Source organism: Falco punctatus (genome assembly GCF_963210335.1).
Source record: "Falco punctatus genome assembly, chromosome: 17".
In the NCBI taxonomy this organism is placed as follows: domain Eukaryota; kingdom Metazoa; phylum Chordata; class Aves; order Falconiformes; family Falconidae; genus Falco; species Falco punctatus.
In genome coordinates this window covers 1,791,326-1,815,398 of record NC_137597.1, presented here as the reverse complement: position 1 = coordinate 1,815,398, position 24,073 = coordinate 1,791,326, and the positions used below count along the sequence as shown (strand labels likewise).

General features: G+C 59.3%; 2 protein-coding genes across 6 annotated transcripts; both read right to left on the bottom strand.

Moving 5' to 3' along the window:
- Positions 1 to 676: 676 nt before the first annotated feature.
- On the bottom strand, positions 677 to 16,344 carry TNNI1 (troponin I1, slow skeletal type). Of its 5 annotated transcripts, XM_080367374.1 has the most exons (8): positions 9,694 to 16,344; positions 7,517 to 7,551; positions 6,613 to 6,654; positions 5,842 to 5,973; positions 5,665 to 5,754; positions 5,014 to 5,190; positions 3,595 to 3,705; positions 677 to 3,236 (listed from the first exon to the last, which is right to left on the bottom strand). In XM_080367374.1, exons 4-7 carry the CDS (start codon positions 5,965 to 5,967, stop codon positions 3,598 to 3,600), a joined length of 501 nt encoding a protein of 166 aa, XP_080223500.1. In that variant the 5' UTR covers positions 5,968 to 5,973; positions 6,613 to 6,654; positions 7,517 to 7,551; positions 9,694 to 16,344; the 3' UTR covers positions 677 to 3,236; positions 3,595 to 3,597. The 5 variants fall into 5 exon arrangements, with proteins under 5 accessions (XP_080223500.1, XP_080223496.1, XP_080223497.1 ...); XM_080367370.1 differs by having other exon boundaries at positions 5,665 to 5,973; XM_080367371.1 differs by lacking the exon at positions 9,694 to 16,344 and having other exon boundaries at positions 5,665 to 5,973; positions 7,517 to 8,666.
- Positions 16,345 to 16,404: 60 nt separating this feature from the next.
- On the bottom strand, positions 16,405 to 24,017 carry PHLDA3 (pleckstrin homology like domain family A member 3). Its single transcript, XM_080367488.1, has 2 exons — positions 19,051 to 24,017; positions 16,405 to 18,646 (listed from the first exon to the last, which is right to left on the bottom strand). Exons 1-2 carry the CDS (start codon positions 19,400 to 19,402, stop codon positions 18,525 to 18,527), a joined length of 474 nt encoding a protein of 157 aa, XP_080223614.1. The 5' UTR covers positions 19,403 to 24,017; the 3' UTR covers positions 16,405 to 18,524.
- Positions 24,018 to 24,073: the final 56 nt, after the last annotated feature.

The following is a 24,073-nucleotide window of genomic DNA, read 5'->3' as shown; positions in this document are numbered from 1 at the left end:
TGCAGGAGGTGAAAATGTGGGTGCAGAAACCCATTTCTTCCTGGTTTATGGTGCGGGGGGACACAGGACTCACGGTGACAACTCCCAGCGTGGTGGGTGGTTAAGCCATGACCGTGCCAATACGGCACAGCTGCAGCCACAGGGTTTGATCCTGCACCGGCAGCACCGCAGATGCCACAGGGGCTGCAGGGGTAATGTTTAACCTCTACAACCAAGGGCTGCAGCCTGGCCTTAACCCCTGCGCAGGGCAGGGTGCTGCAGTGTCTGCAGGGGCCACTTTACCTCTTCCCACGCCAGGGCTGCCCATCACTGTTGACCCTTCCCCTTTGGCAGGTCCAGCTGAGCTGCAAATATACTCAGGGAAACATCTGGGCACAGTTCAAATGTCTCTAGGCATGGGTGCTGAGCGAGGAGGTCACAGAGCATCCTAGGAAAGGTAGGGACCATTTTAAAGCCAGCTAGGAGGGATATTTTTGAAAGGCCATGTCAGGCCAAGCCTTTTGCATCTCCCTCACTGCAGTTTTGCTAGAAAAACCTTTCCAGTAGAAAATTGTTGGGTTGATTAATATTTTTCCTACAGTTCAATTTAATTAGCAGCTTCTGCAATTTCAAGCTTCCAGTGTTTTGCTTTGCTTTGCTTTGCTTTGCTTTGCTTTGCTTTGATTTGATTTGCTTTGCTTTGCTTTGGGGGCTCTTGGGACAACCTGGAGGGTGGTGGGACCGGGCCTCTGCTCAGTTCAGGGAGACAGGACTGCCTCATGCAGTTCTTCTGGGAATAAATACAATTTCATTGGCAACTTCTCCAGCATCAGCTTCTCTCCCTGGGAAGAGGTGGGCACACCCCGGCTGGCTCTCACTGTGCCTGCAGACGCAGTGGTGAGCCCTGGGGCTTTGCTCTGCAGCAGTGCCAGGCGTCTTGGTGCACAGGATCTGGCGATGAGCTGGGTACAGGCACAGGCTGGCTGCCGAGCATCCACCAGAGCCTGGTCCCGCAGCACCCGTCACCCATATTGCCTTACATCTCACTGCCATCCCTCCCTGGCCCATAATAAACGGCACCTTTTCTTTTTTTTTTTTTTTTTTTGGTAATACTTAATTAGCATAATTGCACTAAGCTCAGAGTGGTTGTTCTCAGCCTAGACTCGGCTTGCCATTTTCTGCTGTTCCAGGTCTGAAGAAGGCTTTGTTTCCATGAAACCTCTCTTGCATTTTCCAGCTATACCAGTTGGTCAGGTAACAGTTATTACGTCTCCTACAGATCTTTCTTCCTCTGCCAGGATCGCTGCTGAGTGTGTGAGTTCCCTCTGGGGATAGCGTCCGCCGCGAGATCCCAGGACGCCACCTCGGCATGGCTCCCGCTCGGGCAGTGAGCTCGGAAGGGCAGGAGGGTACCTGAAACCTTTTGGCTCCAGCGGTGGGGCAGAGCGGGCCACGGCAGTGCCCTGGGACCTCGCCACGCCTGGTCCCCCAGCACCTCCACCAGCAGAGTCGCTCAGGTTGGCCAAGACAGGGGTTCGCTTCCCAGGTCTGCACCCGCTGGGAGCCCATCCCAAGGTGCGCAGGGTGAGGGTGAGGGGTCAGCGAGTCCTGGTGCTGTGCCGGGCTGTGGCTGCTCGGCTGAATTAAGCTTGGAAAGGAAAAAATGTGTGGAAAAGGCTCTGTGTGCTGTGCAACTGCTCCAGTCATGCTGGCTGCGGTCCTGGCCCCAGTTAGGGGATGCTGATGGGGATGCAGGACCAGGTGGAAGGACGAAGACTGACCATCTGTGCTTGCTAAGGGAGAGAATGTGTATTTTCCAGCTGACATCACCTCTGACCTAACCCTAAATTTGAGAAGAATTTTTATAGAGTCTCAAATTCTCTGTGAAGAGCTGCTGGGTGCTGTGGCAGCCCGAGTGCTAATGTCCACGCTAGAAATAAGTGTTTCTGTCGGTCACCACCTGCCCCAACCCTCTGCACTTTGCTCCAGGTTTATAGCATTTTCTGTCCCTTACAAGCTCACTACACAGGGACAAGGGTGTGCTGCGAACAGCGCGCGGGGTGGCTCAGGTTTGAAACCATGGATGCTGCGATTCCTCTGGATACCTTGGGAGCATGGACAAGGAACTGGTACAGCCACCAGAAGCACCCTGTGGGGGCTGAGCCTCAGCGTCTCCTGCAGCACAGCCAGGCAGAAGACCCGATTTGGTGTGAATTCTCCCCAAGTCTCCCCTCCAGCCCTGCTCTGGGGATGAGCTGGCACATCACCAGCTGCCTGTGCTCAACCAGCTGCAGTCTGGGGGCCTGTGATATAGAAAATGATAGAACTAGTGGGGAAGCACAAGCTGTTTGGCCTGAAAGATGGATTCATCCCATGCTCTCCTGAAACACTGCTGGAATTAAGCCTTGACATGAGGCTGCCCAGTTCCCACAGCTCCAGTGCCTGTGATGGGGCAGCTGGTGAGAGAGCTGGTGCCTGGCTGAGCAAGTACAAAGGCTTTTCCAGAGCCAGAGGAGGAGGAGGAGGGGTACAGGGAGCTGGCAGATACTTCTCTGCACTGAGACCCAAGCCTTGCTGCATGGGAGGCTGGTGCATCCTGAAGCCTGGCAAGGGCTGCAGTGCGTGGGAGAGGAGGAGGATGACACGTGCACAGGGCCAGGGGGTCTCAGCAGAGCTGGTGGAGCACTATAAAGCAGCCTGGGGGGCTGGAAGGGATAAACCCAAAGCAAATCTGATCCCAGGGCATGCTGCTGGCCTGAGTGCTGCCACAGGGACATTGCAGGGTGACAGGAAAGGACCAGGGCATCTTCCCCGCCAGGCTGTGGACCAGCACTTGCCCCTGGCCAGTGCTCCCACAGTGACGAGCCCACGCAGTGCTCTGCCCGGGAGATCGTCCTTTAATACACGTGCAGCCGCACGGGTGCACCTCAGGCTGCACCCGCCGGAGGTCGGGGGAGTGGGAGGACCAGCAGCCATCTCCAGGGCCTCTCTGCAGTGGTGGGAGGGGAGCGATGGCCAGTGGCCCCTTGGAGACAGCATGGCCCGTGCAGGTGATACCGGGGAGCTGCTGTGCTGGGGCCGTGCGGGAGCAGGGCTGATGGCAGTGCTGAAAGAAGGAAGCTCAGATCTCCTTCCCAGACAGTTGTCTGTGTGTTTCAGCTCAGTGGTGAATTCAGGCTAAGGGCACAAAAAAGCACGGAGGGGCAGGGAGGGAAAGGGAGGCAGCAGGGGTGGTGAGGCTCCTCTTCCCGATGCTCCTGCAGGAAGGAAAGAGAGCAGAGCAGTGGGCAGAAGAGGAGTTTTCAGGCTGCTTTCAGCAGCCCAGAGCTGGTGCCAGCGATGCCCATGCTGTGCAGGATGAGTGTGGCGTGGGCAGCAGACGCCGGAGCACCAGGAAGGGCAACCTGGGAGAGGAGGAGAACCGCCGGCAGTGGCTCCATGGCAGGGCCGTGCGGGACCGGCGCCCGTCCCAAGTGTGGGGTGTGAGATGGGGCATGTGGAGCCTTTTTCTCTAACAAGTGGGGGCGGTTTCTGCATCTGCCCAGCCACAAGCACAGCCCAGGGATGCTACAGGGAGCAGGGGGCATTGCAGGGGAAGGAGGACCCGTCCCCTACCTCTCACTGGCCCGTGGGGGACTTGGCAGCATCAAACATCTTCTTTCGCCCCTCCATCCCCGACATGGCCTCCACATTCTTGCGCCAGTCACCAACTTCCACAGGGCGCTCCTGCCAGGAGGGACGGGGATGGGGGTCACAATGGCAGCCCCGTGCTGTCCCACCCCACTGCCCAGAGCCCTTGGTCCCCACACACAAGCAGCACAGGGAGGGCAGCTGCACCCTCCCCCTCGGGGCCAACTCTGCCGTGCGTCCCATGGAGCTGGCTGGGAAAATGGCAAACAGTGGTCTGATCTCCACAGGGAGGTCTGGATTCGTGTGGATACCCCCACAAAGCCAGGTTGTGTTGCATTATTGCACTAAAAAATCCCAGAAAATTTCTTCAGGAGGAAGAAACCAGCACATGGAACTTACTATGGATTTACACCAGCACACGGGGGAAAATGTAAGCCAAAACACTTTCTGCAGAGACCTCCCAGCCCACATAAACCCCACCTCCACCTTCCCTAAGCTTTTGGAGTGAACTGGGATTGCTGGTGTGACAGTGAGAGCCTGGCAGCCTCTTCCAGAACAGAAAGGGGAGATGACGGCAGCTCTGCAAGCATGCCCAGGTGTCTGCTCTGCCAACCCACAAACATTCATAGATTACAAACTATGCCCCAAAATCATCTCACGACATCTAAAATAAATCCAGATCTATTCACCACCCGGCGCTAGGGACTGTAAGCAGAGTTTTCCATCCAAAGGACTGAAAATGTGCTATACTAGCAACAGGGGGTGGGGGGGGAGGAAAAATAATTGAAAATTGAGATTCTCATCCCATCTGCTGAGCTGGGACCGAAGGCTAAAACCCCTTTGGGGGGAGCCCCTCGGAAAGCAGCACACTCAGCACACCCCAGGCAGGTCTGGGCATCACTCTCCATCTCTCCTATGGAGACTTTCCCCTCTCATTTCTCTACAAAGCTGGTGTGAACTGGGCTGTTTATCTCAGGCCGAGCGTGCTTGCCGGGCTTGCTCTGCCTTATCTAATCTGGGTCTGAGAGTTTCCTGGGTGTTTTCTGGGCGTGATTGCACCAAATAGGAGCAATTCTGGTTCCCTGGAAGACGAAAGACCAAACTCTCTGCAAGTGCAGCTTGATGGACGTGACAAGGGGAGCCTGAGCTGAATGACCCCACATGGTCTTGGAGGGAAGAGCACCATGGATGCAGCTCTAAATCTCACTTGTTATTGTCCACCAGTTACCTGGCCCAGTCAAACTGCTCCCACGTGGTCCCACAACATCCCGCAATGGGCAGTGCCTCACAAGGACTGCCCCATGGCTGAGCACAACCCACTCAGGCTTCATGGGGGACCCTGGAGAAGGGCAAGGGCATCCCTAGGAGATATCTCCATCTCTGGCCTCTAGAAGAATCACTCACCTTCTCTGTGTCCTCCTTCTTGACAGACTTCAGGTTGGCTCTCAGATCCATGGACACCTTGTGCTTGGAGCCCAGCAGAGCCCTCAGCATGGCATCGGCAGAGACACGGACTCGCCGCAGCGGGGGTCGCTTGAACTTTCCCCGGAGATCAAGCACTTTGATTTTCAGATCTTTAATCTGCAGGTTGAGGAAAGGAGGAGGAGGAGTGGAAGCCCACCACATGGCTGCCTTGCACAAAAAGCTCCTGTGTGAAGCAGGAGTCTCTGCTGACACCGAGCCTCAGAGGGGTCTGCGCCCCTCCTGCATCCATGAGGACCACCTTCACCAGGCTGTCCACCTGAGCACAGAGCTGCTGCCATCACCCTGTCCCAGCCTGCTCAGATGGCAGCTGCACCACAAGAAGGAGCTCTCAGACCCACGAAGGGTGACCGGGAGGTTCCCTGCAGACCCAGCGGACAGTGTGAGTTCCCTGAGGCAGGGACGAACCTTGTGCTGAGGGACGCCTTGCAGAGCACATACCAACCCTTAGATAACCCTGGTGCATGTCCCACATCCAAGCTCAGCCCAGTCGGTCACAGACCCCCACCAAGGCCCAAGCTACCATCTGGGAGGGAGTCAGCAGAGGAGCAGGCAGCCCACCCTGCCTCCTACCTCCCGAGTGTTATGGTTGCATTTCGCTTCGATGTCGTATCTCTCCTCATCCACGATTTCAACCTTCTCATGCAGCTCCCTGCACAGGTCCTGGGGGCCAAGCACAGCAGGAGAGCAGTGAGCAATGCCCCTCCACACTTCCAAGGAGCTCGCTCCACCCTCGGACCTGAGAAATACCTGGAGCTGGCTCAAGGAAAGCCCACTGGTGTGCAGCGGTGTGATCCGCTCAGACAGGTATCTTTCCTTCTCTGACTGCTTGTCCACGATCTCCTGGTCCCACTCCTCCTTCGCTTTTGCCAGCATCAAACTCTACAAGCACAAGTAAATGGCAGAAGCGTGAACAGACAAGCTCCTCTGTTCCCCCCGAGCCTCCTCGCACATCTGTAGGATGGGACAGTCCTGTCTGCCTCCCAAACCCCCTCCCTGCAGTAGCTGTCCTCCCAAAATCACCCTGCTCCTGCAACACACATCAAAAAATCCCTACACCTTTTGTGTGGTGACCCTGAAGGCAGGGGAACAGCGTGGCTGGAGGTACCACACGGCTGCGGTGGTCCCTGTGGATGCTGATGCCAGCACTTTCTTTGCATCGGTTTGCTCTGCTGTGGCAGTAAATAAATGATTTTCCCAAGCTCCCTGGGGAGCTCCCAGGCTTGTGCTGCAGAGCTGCTGGTGCACAAACATGAGGTCTGTGGCTTTAGCGCTGAAGGCGTCAAAGTCTCTCCCCACCTCAGCAAAGTGGAGGTGAGGGGAGGTTTTGTTTGATGCATGGACCACAAAGCCCACATGAGTGAGGATTTTTGAGAATGCAGGAGGTGGCAACAGGAGCTGCTCCCCAAGGCCCATACTTCTGCCGTTCCTCATCGCTGTCCCACCGACCACGCACTACAACCCTGGCTCCTTTTCCCCAGCAAGACAAACCCCAGGGAGTTTCCAGCCCTCAGGACTCACCTTCAACAGGAGTTTGCGTGAGGCTGTGATCTTGGATTTTCTCTAGGAGAAAGGGGAGGGGGAAAAAAACCAAAAAAACTTTGAAAACAAACACACAGCAAATGCAGAGCAGCATCGAGATCGCTCCTGAAAGGAAAGGCACTTACCTCCCTGCAGGCAGACGTGCATTCAGGAGGGAGCAATAAGGGACAAGAGAAGAGACAGGGCATCAGTGAAATCATGAGTCACAAAGAGGTGATAGCCAAGAAAAGCACCTCGTGTGATTGCAGCTGATCTCCTTATTTCTGTGTCTAATAGGTGCCACCTGCGAGTGAGCCAGGTCTGAGACCACAGCACTCGTTGGAAATGCAGTGGGTGCGCAGGGCCACTCCCAGGAAGCCAAAATGCCACTCAGGGGTGGCACGTGAGCCACCACGGTGCCCATCGTGCCAGCCCCACATCGCTCCCCTTGCTTGGGCCACAGCACCCTCACACAGGCGCCCCCCCCCACGGCCAGGGGCTGGCAGGCAGGATGCTTGGACCCTGCTCAGGGCTGCAGGGCTGCGGCAGCTCCGTGTTGGTGCTTGATGAAAGCTTTGCAGGGGGAGTTCTCCCTTCTGTTCACACTGGGGAATCTGTTACATTGATATAACGTGCTAGGAAGAGCCTCACAGCAAAGTGAGTGGTGCTGCCTACCTCAGATCCCTGTTTTGGGATCTAGGAAAGCTCCGAGATTTGAATTGGAACATCGGAACAGCTAACAATTTTTATTTAAAGCTAGTTTTTGCAAGGGGAATGGCACAGAGGCCTTGAGCACGGGCTGGTATCCCAGCTGAACCCCTCCAAAACCCAACAAACTCAGCTGGCACAAGCAGCCCAGCAGCCAGGCAAGGATTTAGTGAAATCCAAGGGAAACTCAAGCTACTTACGGTTCTGGCATTGCAGCGACGTGCTGTTAACCTGGGAAAAAAAAAAAAAAAAAAAAAAGGGTTGGGGCGTGGGGAAGAAGCTGAAACAAAGGAGCAAATCCTCCCGAACCCAGACAGCGCAGAGGGGATGCTCCGATGCTCCCAAGGTCTGGTGCTGCCCCGTGCTGACGGTGGAGGGAAGCAGTTCGCAGCCTCCCCACCCCGCCGGCATCACCCAGGCGAAGCCCCGTTCCGGGCAGGCTCCAACCTGCCTCCAGCCCCGCAGGACCGGCCTCTGCTCGGGGGCTTCCCAACCCCGAGCTGCCGCCCCGCCGGCTGCAGCGCCCCCAGCTCGGGGCAGGGCACGGGGGCGAGCGTGGCTGGGAGGCTCAGGGGCAAGGGGGTTCCTCAGGGACCCCCACACCACGTCGGCTCGGGGAGTCCCGTCCCACAGCTGCCCGCGAGCAGCCGCAGAGGTGAGCGCAGAGGAGCCAAAAGCCAGCTTGGCAGTGTCGGAGCAAGAGGCAACACGCCACGGCCAAGCGGCTGAGTGCATTCCTTCAGCAGCCGTGTCCCTGGTGAAATACTCACGGTTTCATATTTTAAATTTGCTTGGTAACCCTATGCCCTGGCAGCTGCTTCAAAATGCCCTGACTTGCTAACTTCCCCGGCACTGCCGCTAACACTTCCCCCTCTTGCCAAGAAACCAGAGCACCGTGTAACCCTGAGTAATAGAAAAATGTGTGGGAAAATGCCAATCAATATTTTTTTTCTCTTTCCAACCGGGAGTAACAAGCTGATGCCATACTTCAGAAACAAACAGCATTTTCCAGCAGCGGGTTTAGTCCTTTTCCTTAGAACTGAAAAAACAAAGCTGGAATTTCTTGCCTTGATCTCTTTGCATCCCCCTGAATTTGGAAACTGTTTTAAACCCCAAAGCCTCCTGCTGGGGGAAAGAAAAAGGACCAATTCTGCTTTCAAACAGCTGCTCCCAGCCATGCGTGGAGCCTGTGCCAAGCAAATTTCAGCGCACCTCCCAGCTCCATCCACTTGTCCCTGTCCCATCCCCATGCCCCCTGCTATTTTGGAGTTTCTGGGGGAAATGCCATAAAATCCCAGCAGGAATCACCTCCCCCAGAGCCTGCCAGATCCCTGGATTTACAAGGAAAAATCAGTTGGATGCAGCCAGAGCCACTGGTTTCACGCCTTTCTGGAGGTTCCCAGAGGACGTGCAGGGAAGGCAGCTCCTCCTGCCTGACACTGATGCGCTGAGCAGGTCAGGTCCCAGCTGCTGCCCCCAAGTTTATTTGAGGGGAGGCAGAAAAGCCTTTGGCTCCCTGGAGGTGAGCAGGGGCTGGGCAAAGCCCCTCAGCGTCTCCAACACTCCCTGTTGCAGCAAAGCCTGGCATCCCTAGAAGGTGGGACCCACACTGCACCTCAGGCTGATGACCTCTACCAAGGTCAGTCAATTCTTAGGGCCAAATAGCTCTAAACTGGCTTCCTGGAGGACAGCTGGGACTCAGCTGTCCCAGCAAGGCTTCCCCAGCAATCTCGTGCACGGATTTTTGGGCTCCAGCTGGATCTGGAGCATCCACAAGAGACTTCGCTCTCTGATGGGCACTGGAGGATCTGGACAAGATAATTCTGCACTGTTTGCATGCCCCCAGCCATGAAAAGCTTACAAAGCTTATAAACCACTAGATTACAGAAATCCTTAAAAGAAATAACCCATAAATCAAAACACGGTCAATCCTGACATCCTCCCCCATCCCAGGGGACTGGAGACGTACCACAAATGTGCCCAGCCAACACGATGCCACACATCCTGCTTGCACCCTTGATCCTCACCTCCTCGGTCACACGAGCGACCGCGAGCAGTCAGGCTAGGACACACGGGCAATGCTGCCCAAAACAGTCCTGGTTTTGCCAGTTTTCAGAAAAAACAAGCAAATCTCGAAAGCCCGGCTGGGTATTTTAACGGTATTTCTCCCTACTGCGGTCTCCCCAAGCCTCCCTCTGAGAGCAGAGAATATGTCTGAGCAGCTTCAGACAGGGGGAGAAATCCAAAGCTATGTGTCAGGGGCTCCTCTGCCACGCCGCCACGTGCAAGTCCCGGTGGTCCCATGGTGGCACCCATGTCCCCCAGCACACCCCGGGAGTCACGGGTGGGGGGATGCCTGGGGCAGCGCCTTACCTGGGGGCTGTGCAGGGGAGGTGATGCCTGGCCTCTGGAGAGCCGCGCACTGCCGGGGCCGGCGGCGAAGGGGGAGTATTAAACTGCAGCCTGCCTGCAAGTGGTCAGTAAAAATAGCACAAATCCCCTCTTGTGTGCACACGCTTGCTGTGAGCCCCGGTGCCCCGTGACGTGCTGCACACACCTGGGGCACCGTCTCGAACATGGGGCAACAGCCACGCATCGCCCTTGCACGTCTTTGCACCCGTGCTTTAGTGCCCCCGTGACCCCCACGCAATTTGGTGAATTCCTGGGCTGTTTGCACATGAATCACCCCCGCCTGGCCAGCCTCGCTGCCCGACGCCTTACTCACACGCGTGTGAGCACACAGGCGTGCTGGGTCAGGCTGCCACGGTGCATCAGCAATGCTCCTGCAGACGGGGCGCATCCTTCCTGGCGCGTCTGCCTTGCTCCTCTCGGATGTAACAGCGTCAGAGATGCTGGAAAAGCCCGGAGTCTGCAAGAAGGCAGAAACCACGATCTGAAACATGGCAGTGCTTTTTCTTTGCAGAAAATCTCCTGATTTTTTTTCTTTATTCTTTTTTTTCTTTCAGGAAGCCTCCGAAGGGCAGGGGGGGGGGGGAGCAGCCCGGGGAGCTGGTGCAGTGCTGACCCCCGTGCACGATGGAGCACACACGCTCTGCAACGCTGCAAGCCCAGAGTGATGTCCCCCCAGGAGCACTGGCTGAGGGGCCACCCTGAAGCCACCGGAGCTGCCAGAGCAGGAGGGCAAATCCCCCCCTGGCCAGGACAGGGCACGTTGCTGAGGGGTGGTGGGGTGAAGCAGCAAAGGGGGGGTTATGGCTGGGACCAAGGATGGGGCAGTCCCTGCTTTGGGGAGCAGAACCACCCAGACTTGCTCAGCACAGTGCAGCAGGCTGGGATGCTCGAGCAGCTTTCAGCCCCTCACAAGTCCTGATGTTTCCGCTATGAAATTCCTAAAAAGCAGCAAAAAAGCTGCTGTCTTGCTCCCCTGTACCCTGCAAAGCCCCTCGCCCAGTGTCCCTGCAGAGAGAGCCTTTGCATGGCAGGGGACCGCAGGGGCAGGCGACACCTGTTCCCTGGGATATTTTTAGGGGCAAGTTTAGGAGCAAACAATTCCCAGCGTGCAGCCCAGCAGGGACAATGCCCGGTATTTTAATCCTGAGGCTATTATGGTCGCGGAGGGACTCACAGCTGCATGCGCGGGGCAGCTCCCGTGATGGGAGCAGACAGCCCCCCTGTCCTGCAGAGCAGGGGGTGCACGGCCGCCTTCCCGGCTCCTTCCCCCCTGCCTGGACACCAAGGGGGGAGCTGTGCCCTGGGGGGGTCCAGTAGCCCCCAAGCTGGTTCGAGGTCGGTGTTGGTGACAGTGGCAATGGCAGTCCCCTCTTTGTTTGACCAGCACCAGTCAAGTCCCAGCAAGCACAAGAGAAACCCCACCATGCCCACCCTCCGCAGGGGCCCCTCCAAGGACCCTTCCCCTTCCCCAGCTCCAAGCACCAGTGCGTGGGTCTGCTCCCAGCCGCTGAGGAGGAGGATTTATACCGGCCCCTTTAGACCTTTATAAGGCAAAAGCCCCAGTGGGGCCGTGCCTCCAGCATCTTTCCTCCCGGCTGCCTTGGGATTGTTTTCCGAGCACAGAGGAGCCAAAATTAGCCCGTGACAAAGGCGCTGCATTCCCCAGAGCTGTGCCCCGGCACCCAACCAGCTCCCGCTGCCCAGGGTCAGGGGCTGCTTTGGATGCCATTTGCTCCAGTCTCTGGTTTCATCCCCTGCTGGGACCTGGAGTGAGGAGGAGGAAAGGGCAGGGGAGGGGTGGGGTAGTGGGACCCCTTGATTCGGGGCTTCAGCATTGGATTCAGCAGGAGGGACTGGATGGAGCCCAGGATCTCCCCATCCCTTCTCTCCAGCTGGCACAATAAGGACATTTTGGGTCCTTTCCCCTGTCTCGCAAACCACAATGAGCTGCCTCAAGGTGAGGGGCTGTTTGATTAGGTACCACCTGAGGTTGTGGGTTTTGGGCACCCCTCTGAGCTGCTGGAGGGTAGGAAGGAGACAAGCTGGAAATCTATGGGGCAGACCAGTTCTGAGGCCAAACTCAAAGCAAAATAATATCCCCGCTCACTCCTGGGAGCCACTGATTCAAGCGAAGGTTCCCCACGAGCTGCTGCCGAGGGGATGGATCCAACAGACAGTTCCCAGAGATCTGTACGGGGAGGCCATACCCACCCAGGATCGAGTCCCCAGGGACAGCCCACTTGTTCCTAAACATCCCGGTGGTCCTTCAGGTCACCTGTGTTCAGTCTCTTACACAAGCTTGCATGTGTTCAGATGGACACGGGCGGTTCCTCTCTCTCCCCAGAGTCCCTGGAGGTTGTTGGCACTTCCTTACCGTTGGGCATCAGCCCCACAAGCGTGGCAGGGGCTACCATGGTGGCCCGCTGGCTTCAGGGGAACTGCACTGGGGCTGCAGTGCTCCCTGGCTCCTTAAGCTGTTGGGCCTCCAAATTCCAAGGTATCTGACCCCTGCGAGTGGTTTGGTTGTGAAATAGAACAAGGTCTTAAAAAAAAAAAAAAGATTAGTCAGGATGAGTTTGGTACAATGCTCTGGGTGATGCTCTGTTTGTGTTGAGAAAGGAATGTACTCTGAATAATTAGAAAAGATGAGCGGGCACCTGAAGGAGATGAGACCATCAAGTCAGGAAATCATTGAACAAAGAAAATTGAAAGGTCTACTCCACCTAGATCCGACTGTTGTGAATGGAATGAATATAGGTGTCAAAACCTACTGAATATGTGTGTGAAGATGTTGTAATCTCTCACGAAAACTGTATAAAATACCTGACCTTTCACTGAAAACTTTGGAGCTAGTTTGTCCAATGCAAACCTGCTAGCTCCCCAGCGCTGCACAAAATAAATACCTTTGCTGCTTAAAGACAAAATTCATCTCTGAGCAGTTACTCTGTGCCGTTTTGGCATCAGTTGCCCCACGTGAAGGCTGTTTCCCTGAAGCAGCAGACTCACAGCAGTGCTGGAGGGATCCTTTTCCCTCCTCACGGCCCTGGAGCCATTGCACCCATCCTGTCCTTGCCCTCCTCCAGGCACCATCCTCATTTCATCAACCCTGATGGCATTCACAATGACAATGGGCTTCCCAGGGCATCCAGGACAGACTTAGAAACAACAGCTGAGCCTCTGTTGTCCTTGGGACCTCACCCTCCAACCACGTCCATCCCACCCCTTAGCTGCTGTGCTCAGAGCCAGCCCCACACGCCAGGGCAGACAGCAGAAGCCCACCAGCTGCCCCATGTTTCTCACCAGGCTGGGACAGAGGATGCCCCACCAACTCACCATGGAGTGGGAGAAGGTTTTTCCTCTGCGGAACAGCTCAGAGACACGGTGACATTGAGGTCACCTCCTACAAGCATGGTGACCGCAGGGCTGCAGGACCACAGCGTCATGTTGCAATGAAGTCGTGAGGGTCCGTGTGACTGACCTGACAAGTGCTCCCTGCCCGGGTGTTTCTCCTGCAGATCATCCAGCAGCTCCCTCCGCTCATGAGCTGCCAGAAGGAATCCAGCTAGTCCCAGCTGCTCTGTGGATTTGTGACAGCAGACGGTGACAGCCTCCTGGGGACGCTCTCCAAGGGTCTGTGCTGTTTGTAGCCCTGTCTGTTTGTTTTGGGGTTTTTTCCCCCCTCAGCCTGCTGCCTCTGTGGGTCCTACCCAAGGCGGGTGATGCCCTGAGGCTTTGGAGCTGCGGCCAGCAGTGCAGGAGGGAAGTGGACCAGGATTCGGATGATCACCACAGCGTCACCTGGGAAACAGTGAGACCCCAGGCCAGACCCCAAACATGCCCCACGGGGCTGAGACACCTCTCCCAGCTCAGTCTCTGCCCCACTGATCTTCACCCCACTGCATCAGCCCCACTGGGACACTCACATTTCCCACTGCCTGATGGGGAGAGGCTCATCCATTCGGGATCTGCTGCTCCAGGTCCTGGGCTCCCAGGGCAAGCACAGCTCCTGCAGCTGCAGAGCCCTGTCTTCTCCAGCCATGGCCACCTGCCCTGTGGACCCCTCCCTGGCTGGATGGACCCCATCCCGCGCACGGTGCGGCTGGGGACGGTGCCTGTGTTCAGCCTCTTCATCCATGGGCACGAGACTCGCTCTTCCCACTTTGCCTGGCTGCAGGCAGTAAATCCGTGCAGAAGCAGCTGTGGGACAGGATCCAAAATCAGGACAATTTTCACAAAATGAGAGAAATAGCTTTCCATTTCTAGAAATGCTGTGGGACAAGTTGTTGTTCTCGACTTGAATGTTTCGGGGAGACTTGAAATGCTTGCAGAAGGTGCCAGAGCTGAGGAGGGGTCTCAAAGCCAACGGTTCTTCATGAACAGCAGATGCTCCCTGCCTCGTGCCACTGGCACACAGCAAAGTCTTTATTAAATAAGGAGGAATTACCTACTTTGGGATAGTGGAAAGATGTTATTAAAATGGAGCTGAGCCACCCACTGAACACTTTGAGCCTCCCGTGGTTTTGCCAAGCGACACATGAAACCTTCCCAGAGCCGATCGTGTCGACTCTTACAAACAGGGGAAGGATATTAGCTGCTCTGCCCGTGCTAAGAGGCTGACACAGTTCAACAGCGATGTCAGGCTGAAGATCCTAAAAAGCTGCCTGCTTTTCAGCCTAAGGCAAAATATTTCACAGCGGAAAAAAAGATCATTCCAAATAATCCAAAATTTCAGGCCCAGGCAGGGACCCTGACACACTTTTTAGACATTTTCAGGGTATTTCCAGGCCCTCCCACCTGTCTCCGAAACACCCGAAGCATCTCAGCATCCCCATTTCTGCAGGGCTGGGCTGAGCCAGCCCCATCACCAGGACCGCCTGGTGACTCCTGCTTGGGGACAGAGGGTGACAGAGGGCACTGGCATGTACTTGGCCCCGTACTGCCCTCTGCAGCTCCAGCACCGCCTGCCTGCTGATCCTGCTTCCCCGCGTGGTGCCAGGTGGGGTGGTGAGCCCCTTCCCACCCACCAGCTCCCCCCACCCCAGCTCCATCAGCTGGTGCTGCTCACAACCATTCACCTCCGCCTCCCTGGGACACAACGTGGGACACCGGGGGTGAGGCACCGACACACGTGCACCCCCTGCAATCCCTGCCTGGCCCCCCCTCAGCACCCCAAGCTCCACGGTACGGAGCGCAGCATTTTGTCCTCCACTCAAACGCAAGAGGACATTGCGGGTGATGCCCAAACCCACGGCGGTGGTGTGGGTGTCCCAGCCGCCTGCTCCCTCCCCCACAGCGTGGCTGTGCCACACAGCAGGGCACTGGGCAGCTCTCCAGCCTGGCACTGCCTGGGGCAGGTGCTGGGTTCCAAAAGGAAATCTAGTGATTTAGGTCTTATAATTAAGGATGATCAACAATGAAATAATTTTAGGAGCATCTGAAGGAAGCCGGACACTTGACTCAAAGCTTAAAAAAAGTACTGCTTGCTACAACTGTGATTTGTTTTTTTCTTTTCATTTTTATCTGAGGAAAACCCACCCACAAACTACACGGATGGTTGCAGAGGCGAGGCACTGCCAGCCCCTCCGCAGGGCATGCGATGGTGGAGGAGGCACCCACGGTCTCACTGGACAAAAAGCATTGGCACCATCCTGCTGCAACACCCCCTCTTCCAGCAGCATGACCCCCCTGCCTTTGGGGTGTCCAGCCAGCCCCAAACTGACCCCAGAGCCAGGGCTGGGGGCTGGGATTTTGTCAGGTGGAAAAAAGCACCCTGAAGCTCCCCCTGCCACCTCCCCTGCACCCGAGCTCACCCCCCCGGTGCTGCACGAAGGGTGCCAGGGCCAGCAGCCATGGGTGCTGGCAGAGCCCCTGGCCCCAGGGGTGGAGGCACAGGGCAGCCTGCGCAGAGGAGCATCCTCCAAGCAGCGCGGGGAGGGTCGATGGAGTGGGGGCACCTGGGGGCTGGGAGCAGCACAGCCGGATTTTCAGGCTCCTGCCTTTGAACTCAGGCAGCTCCGGGGCACCTCGCTCTGTTCTGGGGCTCTGCGCTCAGCCCCAGAGCTCGGTGTCCTTGGCACAGGGGTCCCCAGGGGCCAGCCCCTCCTCGCAGTGGGAGCCTGCATGCTGGGGGGCTGCAAGGCCACGTGCCTACCAGCCCCCTGGCGTGCCTCAGTTTCCCCACCTCCAGGGACATCAGAAATGCTCCCCGTGGTCCTCTCCCTGCTCTTCGGGCTGGCTGGAACACTCTGTGAGCTGCCCTGCATCCCTGACCGAGCCCTGCCAGACCCCCCGCAATGCTCCCAGGGCCCTTCTCCCCCTACCCGTGTGCTCCCCTGCAAGCTCAGCTGCTCCCCAAGCCCCCGCCTGCAGGAGACTTTCCCTTGGGTAAAATCACCCCATTCACCCAACCTCCCCCGTCAACGCCAAGCCCCGTGTGGGCCAGCACCACAGTACCAGTGATGGGGGATGTGCTGGCCCCATCCCTGCTCTGCTGCCTGGACAAGTCTCTTGGCTGTTTATTTACTCTCCAGTCTCTGCCATGACCTTTTCCTTTGCATGAAAAATTCAGCCTTCACAGGCAGCGAGTGAAGACACCCTGCCACCCGCCCTGCCACCCACCCTGCCACCCGCCCTGCCGCCTGCCACTGCCGCCCGCCCACCCACCGCTGGCTCGGTGTTCACCCCTCAGCCCCTGCTCCCTGGATCAGGCTGCAAGTCTGGCACATTTGGGGGTCTGCACAGAAGAAACTCCCAAACCTGGGGGGACACACTCTGAGGCAGGGGCTTGGGCTGCCTGTCAGTCTGTGGAGTGATGAGGAGCTCAGGATGGGGACAGAAAATCTTGGCTTTCCCCCTGCCCAGACCTGAAACACGGACACAGCGACTTGCCTTGCTCCTTTGGTCCTTTTCCCTCTATCAACTGCTGAAATTTCTCCCCAGCTCACAGTTAGCCTCTCTGCTGCTTCGTCCATGGTGGGCATGTCCACAGCCAGGGCTGGCACTGGCACACACCCATCTTGACCATTTTCTTCCCCAGTTCCTTGCTAGCACTCAGAAAACAGAAAATACCTATTTACAGTGAGTGAGAGAGCAGAAAAGCTGAAAATGAGGAGTCGGGCTGCCCAAAACTGGCTCAAAATTTAGAATACTTTGGAAAACCCCTTGCACTGGGTGCCTCCCACCCCTGGGTGCTGCCCTGCCACAGCACAAGCCCAGAATGCTTCCAGGACCTTCAATGAGCCTCCCTGAATCCCCTGACTCTGGGAGCTGGGGATTTACAAGAAAGCCCAGGGTGGAGATCCCTGCCACAGACACGCTGTGAGCACCAGCACTGCCCCCCGACCACTGACAACCCCATTCCCTTCCAAAATGTGTGCGAGGACGTGGTCTGGGGGCTGGACCACCTCCCTGTGGGCAGTGGACCAGGTCACGCCACCCCCAAAGCCACTGTGTCCTGGTCCCTCCATCCCTGCCACATGCAGGCATGGTTCCGAGCTCCATCTGTGTGGGGTTTGGATCCAGCTCCATCTGTGGCCCCCCACCTTGTCTCTGCTCACAAGCAGGGGGGGTCTCAGCAAAGGAGGCTCCGAGGACTGGGAACGGCCAAGCAGGCTTCCTGGGGTGGAAAACCACCAAAACGCCTGTTCCCAGGCTGCTGGGAAAGAGCCAGCACCAGCCCGGCCCTGCACAGCGGGTGGGCTCCAGCCATGCCCCCGTTGCCCCCCGAAGCCACACCGGAGCTGCCCTGGCCCAGGGAGGGGACCCAGTGGGCTGTGGGGAGCTGCGCTCCCCGGTTCCCACGCAGCCGGGCGAGCTCCGGGAGGAGCCGGGAGGAGCACCCGGAGGGCCGCGGGGCTGGGGCTCAGGCTCCGGCTTGCGGAGCACGGTGGCTCCAGGCGCTGGCGTCTGCGCTGCCTGTTAGGGCAGCCCCATCCCGTCCCTGCCTGCGAGCCTGGCACTGCTGCTCCGGGTCGCCTGCCCACAAACCACCGTGGGAATCCCTGGGGACACGGGTGCAGCGGCATGGGTGACCGGAGAGGCTCAGGGTGGCAGCGGGGGGCTGTGGAGCCTGGCTGTGGGATGCTGGCGGATTTAGGGGGATGCCAAGGACCAGCAAGGCTCTGTGCAGGATTTGTGCTCTCCCATACGCTGCAGTGTCCCACAAATCAAATCAACACCACGGTAACCAGCAGAAGGTCCTGTTTGGGGACACTTTTGTACAGGGAGTCAGGGTCCCCATTGCCTTCCCTAGTGTCCCCCATTAGCCCAAGGACAGCCCAGGGCAGGACAGTGTCCAGCAGCACGGGCATGTCACCACACCGTCCAGGCACGGTGCCTGGAGGGGTCCCTGCTGCAGCAGCAGCTCTCCAGCCCCTTCCCAATGTGGAGGCTCGGGGGGAGCCATGTCCCCAGCCATGTCCACCTGTCCCAGTGTCACTGGCATTCGGGCAGAGCTCACGGTCGCACTGCTTCCTTCAGGCTCAGCCCCATCCATCCCATCCCGTCCTGCAGGAGAGGCCCAGGGGTCCCCACCAAGGTCCTGGCCACGTCAGCCGAAAGATGGTGGGCCCCTAGGCAGGGGTGTCACCTCCTGCCATGTCCGGAGCCCCAGGTGGTGGCCTTGACTGTGTCCTTTGCCCCGTCACGCCAAGGGGATGTGGCCTGACCCCTGCGGTTGTGCCAGCCCGGTGCCTGCGGTGCCTCTGTCCTGCCCCAGGATGGGGGGAGCCAGCGCCCGCACTGGCCTCCCTGGGGCCACCGTCCCTGTCCCTGCGCCGCAGACAGCGGTGGCCTCACTTGCCCGCAGGGATGCCGTTCTCCCCGGCGCCCACCGAGCTGAGGGCCATCTCCATTCTGCTCTTCGGGTGCTGCACATCCGCAGGCCGTCCCACCGGGGCTGCGTCAAACTGCACCACTGTGGAGAGAAGGTGCCTGTTACCCTCCCGGCCAGCGCGGGGTCATGGGGCAGGATCCACCCCCCAGGGGATCTGGGGAGCACAGCCAGCCGCGGTCCTCACCGCCATCCCGTGTTGAAGGTGACAAACAGCCCCATATCCCTCGGGGCCACCGCGGAGGAGGGGTGTTAGCAGGTCCCTCTCCAGGGGCTCACCTCCAGGAGGTGAAGCAAAGGACAGAGTCCAGCCAGTGCAGGGGGATACGGGACCACCACCACCCTGCAGACCCAACCCCGTCCATGGCACCCCCTCTGTGGTTCCCATGGGGAAGCCAGACCACCCAAAGATGGGACCCAGTGGCTGGGGACCTCATCCTCCGGTGGGTCCTGCACCCTGGCCCGCGGCGTGGCGGGGGTTCCCATACCTGCTCGGCAGCTGTGCCTGGCGCGGACGACCTGGATCGCCTGCTGGTTCTTGAAGCGGACGAGGCCCATGGTGATCTCGGCATTCCAGCCCGGGTCCTCCTGGGCGCAGCGGAAGTCAATCTCGTGGCTGTCGTCCATCACCACCGTGAAGTAGATGTGCCGCTCCTTCCACTCCACGCACTCCACCGCCTTCATGCGGGCGAAGCTCAGCTCCTTGCGCCGTGAGCCCTTGGGCTCAAAGAGCTGCAGCCCCTTCTCTGTCAGCAGGCACCGCTTCTTCTTCCAGAGCTGCAGCAGCCCCCCACTCCGCTTCTCCAGCACCCCCTCTCTCAGCACCTTCTCGGGGGTCATAGCGGCTCCCCAGCCCCCCAGGATCCTCAGCACCTCACGTCGGCGCAGCCGGGCATCACCCGCCGGGGGATTTTCAGCCCCTCCACGTCAGAGCCAAGCTCCCTGGGGCCAGGACCCCCGTGGCAGCCGTGCTGCCCCTGGGGGACTCACTGCCCTCCGCTCCCCGGCTCTCAGAGGGTGCGAGCGATGGGGTGCCCCATGCCGGCCACCAGCCCTGTGCCGGGGCTCTGCCGCCTGCCCTGCGCAGCGTGTGGGATCCCCGGCACCGCGCGCCCCAGGAGCTGTCGCTACATGCCCGGCCGCTCTCCCACTCGCATTCCTCCCCGCCTCGCCTGGCCCCTCCTGCCGTGCAGCACCCTTCACGCCCAGGCGAAGCCCGGCCAGGCCCGGTGCAGCCTTGTTTCATCCGCCAGGCACTTTAGGGGTGCCCGGGGGCAGGCGCTGCCCTGGGGCCTTCGTGGGAACAGGCGGGCTGCGGGCAGGGGTCTGCACGGCGGCGGTGCCAGGGCAGGGCTTGGAGCCTCCTGCACAGCAGCCGGGTGCGGTGCCAGCTGCCAGGGGGTGCAGTGCCGGCTGGCACAGGGCTATGGGGTGCAGCGTGACCCAGGGCACAGGGTCATGGGGTGCAGTGCCACCCAGGGTGGAGGGTTATGGGGTGCAGTGCCAGCAAGGGCAGGGGGCTGTGGGCACAGCACCAGCCAGGCAGGGGCTGTGGGGACCCCCGGGTGGGGACCTGGCAGGGGGGAGAAGCCTGGTGGCAGCACACCAAGATGGCTGCGCAGGGCTGCACTGCAGTGGGGACAGCTCTTGACACCCACCCCCCACCCAGCCCTGCACCCAAGGGTGCTGGCCCAGCGCTCACAGCTCCCACCCCCTGTATCCCCCGGGACAGGGATTTGAAGCCCCCAGCCCACCCCACAGTGAGGACCAGCATCCCCCAGCCTTGTGTGAGTTGTGCATGGGGGGGATGCACCCCCGGAGCAGGGCTGGGGCAGCACCGCACAGCCCGGTCCTGCCTGAGCCCACCCTCCCCTGCAGCAGAACACCCGTCTCCTTCCCAGCCCGTCTCGTTCCCGGCCACCACCACAGCCTCCTCTGTTCCTGCGCCAGCGCCTGGCGCGGAGGGGCTCACCACGCCGTGCCGTGCCGTGCCGTGCCGTGCCGTGCTGCCAGCCGGGACTTCTGGGGCCTTCGTGCTGCCTGTGGGCTGCCAAAGCAGGTGGTGGTCCGGGCCTGCTGGATGTGCCCCTGGGGATGCTGAGGGGACAGGTCCCTACGCCCAGCTGAGGGCTGGAAGGGGCACAAAGCCCCCCCGGGACGTGCCGGGGTCACTGTCTGGGGCTGGCAGCCCGCAGGCTGGCCCGTGGCTCGTGGCACCCACCTCCGAAGCACCCTGCTCGTGCCCCTGCAGACCCCAACCCCGCCGGTGCCCCACACCTGCAGCCCCTCCTGCCCCAGCCCCTCCTGCCCCAGCCCCCCCCCAGCCCCTTCGTCCCGCCGGGGGCATCGCTTGCAGCCAGCGTGGCCAGGGGGCAAGTCTGCAGCGCTGATGAGATGCACCTAATTATCCCTCATTAAGAGGGCGGGGCAGCAGCTGCTGGAGCCAGGAACTGGTTCGTGCTCCCCGGGGCACCCTCGCCACGCTGGCCGCGATCCCAGCCGTCCCAGGACACCCGGCTTGGGGGGCTGGTGGCCCTGGCTCCCCTCGCCGCCCCCGCAGGCAAAGGCAGCGCAGGGCCAGGCACAGCTGGGGGGGCAGAGCAGCCCCGGAGGTCACCCCGAGCACCCCAGCACTTTCGGAAGGAGCAGCGCAGATGTGTGGGTTCCCCCCACAAAGGGGCCTCCAAGGGTGTTTTCCCACACAGGGCAAATGCTCAGCTCCAGGGGTGCTGAGCCCTGGAAAGCCGGGGGTGAGCGGTTTGGGGACTGTTGCTCCCATCGCTGCGATGGCGCGCTGGGACGTCCGTGGGCACCTTTGGGTCACCAGCCAACGCGATCTCATTCCTCGCCACCCTGGGGAGTGCCAAGGGCTGCCAAAGCCACCCCACCCCCACCCCCCCGCAAGGCCCCAGCCCGCTGCCCGCTGCCTTCCCGGACTCCGGCCGCAAGAGAAGGCCATGTTCCCGTAGCTGAGGATGGAAAGGAGCTTTGACCAGGTCTCTGCTCCTTTCTCCCCGGGTTCCGTTCCCAGACCCCAAACCTGCCAGGTGCCCGGGAGGCCACTGCCACAGCTCCTGCCCTCCGGCACACGCCGCAGGGCTCCCATGGTGGGCTGCAGCAGCACAGGGCTTTGCTCTGAGGGCTGCCCCACACCCCCCTGCCCCACAGAGCCCTGCTGGGGGGGCAGCAGGGGCTGCCGGGCCCAGCTGGGGACAGTCCTGCCTGGGGCTGGCTCAGCAGCCGAGGGGGTGACATTCCCACAAAGCGCTGATGGCCGGGCTGGGGCCATGGCAGTGGCAGCCCCCGCCGCGAGGTTCCCCAGCACCACTGGCTGTGGGGCTCGGTGGGCTCCAGTCCGACCCCTTAGTGTGGCACCATCACCACCAGCCTGCAGGGTGCTCCGCCACGAGCCGACTGGCTGGTTCCTCTCTTTGGAGGTAGGTTTGGGTCCCGCAGCCCCTTTTGCAAGGGCTGGCAGCCCCCCACGCTGGCAGCAGGCAGGGATGGGTGCTGCAGGGTGCAGGGCTGCTCTGCGCCTGGTGCAGGCGTCCGGCAGTCCACTGGCTGGCGCGGGGCCGTGCACGGGGAGCAGGAGCCAGCAGAGCATAGCAGATGGTCGCAGCTGTCTCGCTGCAGTTTGGGCAGGGGATGCCCCTAAAGCATCCCTAACTCCCCCCTGCTTTTCCTGAGCCTTGTCCCACTGCCTCCTCCAGCCCACCTCATGCCCAGCGTCTGGATATGCAGCCCCAGTGATGCCTGTCCCGGTCTCCCCCCACCGCCAGCCTCTGCTGACGCTGTGGCTGTTGGTCTCCGTCGCTCCCCAAGCCATTCTCAGGCGAGCAGTGCAACTCCAGCAGGCGTGCAGCAGCAGCTCCAAACCCTCAGGGCAAGGTTCCTGTCCCAGGATGCTGCCCATGTTGTCACCTGGGACCTGTGGGGCTGAAAGCTCCAGAAGGACGCACCAGCCTGGAGAGCACTGGACTCAGGGAGACTGAGCTTTGGTTTTCCATTACCTAGAGAAGGGTTGTGGAGGAGGGAGATGCAGCACTGCATGGCAAAAGGACAAAGACAACAAACACAGGTGCTACCAGGGAAACCCTGATGCACAGAAGGACAAAAACCTTCTTGGGGTGATTGGTGCAGCGCTGTGACAAGACCTGTAGTGGTGGGACCTCCATCCTTGGAGGGTTTCCAAATCTGGCTGGACACCAGAGGCTCCAACCAACCTTTGGAGCTAGCCCTGCCTTAAGCAGAGGCTGGACTTGAGACGTCTGCGGGGTCTGTCCTTCCGCGACCCTGTGAAGCCCAAATCCAGCATTTTCTCCTGGCTTTTACCAGGACCTCTATGGGGTCCATCCCACTCGCAGTGTCAGTACCTCCCCTCTCTCTGACATGACCTCTGCAAATATGGGAAGAAAAGACCAAAGACAGACTTGTTCTAGCTTTTCTGACTCAACAGTGTTGCTTGGGCACAATCCCTGCCTGTGGCACATCCAGTTGAAACGCGGCAGCAGCACAGCATCCGCTGCACGCTCACGGAGGAAGGGAGGACACAGGCAGCTTCCTACCCCCGCGCCTCTGCCAAGCGAGGGAGCCAGGGCTCGGTCTCCACACCAAGGGTGGCACGTGAGCCCGCTGTGCTACAGCCCCCAACCACCGCCGCATCCCTCAGCCTTGAGCCGTCTGCTCCACATGCCAAGTGTCACCTGCTAGCACCTCACTGTACCCCAACCCACACCCCAGAGCAACGGGACCAGCTAGAGTTCGGGTCCTAGGCCAGGAAACCTGGCAGGGAGGGGATTTTGGAGATGTTTATAAAGAGCTTACTCCCCACCTCAGCTTCAAAAACATCACATAAAACCAAGGGTGTGACGCACAGGAGAAAGTGCTTAAGTTGATAAAGGAGTCAAAGTCCTGCCCCACTGAAGGATGTCTGCCTCTGTTGTGCTTTTCCAAACACCACCCATCTCATTTACTCAACCACAATGTTTGTAACTTTAAAAAAAACCCAAAACTACATTCCCTGTGGAGTTCATAACTCTAAGCTGCAGCGAGGCTGATCTCGTAGGTATGACATGCCAGCCAAACAAGAGAATCACAGAAAGTAAAGCGTTTAGATGAAAATGAATTAAATCTGGGAAGCTGCCAAACTGACAGCTTAATGATCCACACTGCTGCTAAAAAATCCAGGGAGTAGGTGAAAAGTTGTTAATTATTCAGCACTGCTGGGCCTGCCTGTTTGGAGAGGCGCCACGTAAAAGCACTGATAGGGGTTTTGATAGGGCATGCACACGCGTTGCGTGACCAACACACCCAAAAAGGTCTGTCCTGGGCCTCCCAGCATCAACAGCTGCTTTTGAAATGGTTTTCCACCGCAGGAGCAGGGGGAGAGCCTGGCACAGCCAACCCATGGCGCTCGGCTGGCCACAGCTGGGCCACGTCACATCGCACCGAGCGGTCCCTGCCTTCGTGCTTCAATTGCAAACCACGACTGCAAACACTGCCCGTCCT

Excerpts from the sequence above, each read along its gene's own strand:
- TNNI1 (XM_080367370.1), bottom strand. The coding sequence starts at position 5,967 with ATGCTGGCAAAAGCGAAGGAGGAGTGGGACCAGGAGATCGTGGACAAG. Across the intron at positions 5,191-5,664 it reads GCAACCATAACACTCGGGAG|ATTAAAGATCTGAAAATCAA; the intron begins GTAGGAGGCAGG and ends CTCAACCTGCAG. Across the intron at positions 3,706-5,013 it reads AGAAGGAGGACACAGAGAAG|GAGCGCCCTGTGGAAGTTGG; the intron begins GTGAGTGATTCT and ends CCCTCCTGGCAG.
- PHLDA3 (XM_080367488.1), bottom strand. The coding sequence starts at position 19,402 with ATGACCCCCGAGAAGGTGCTGAGAGAGGGGGTGCTGGAGAAGCGGAGT. Across the intron at positions 18,647-19,050 it reads CAGGCACAGCTGCCGAGCAG|TGGTGCAGTTTGACGCAGCC; the intron begins GTATGGGAACCC and ends TTCTCTCCACAG.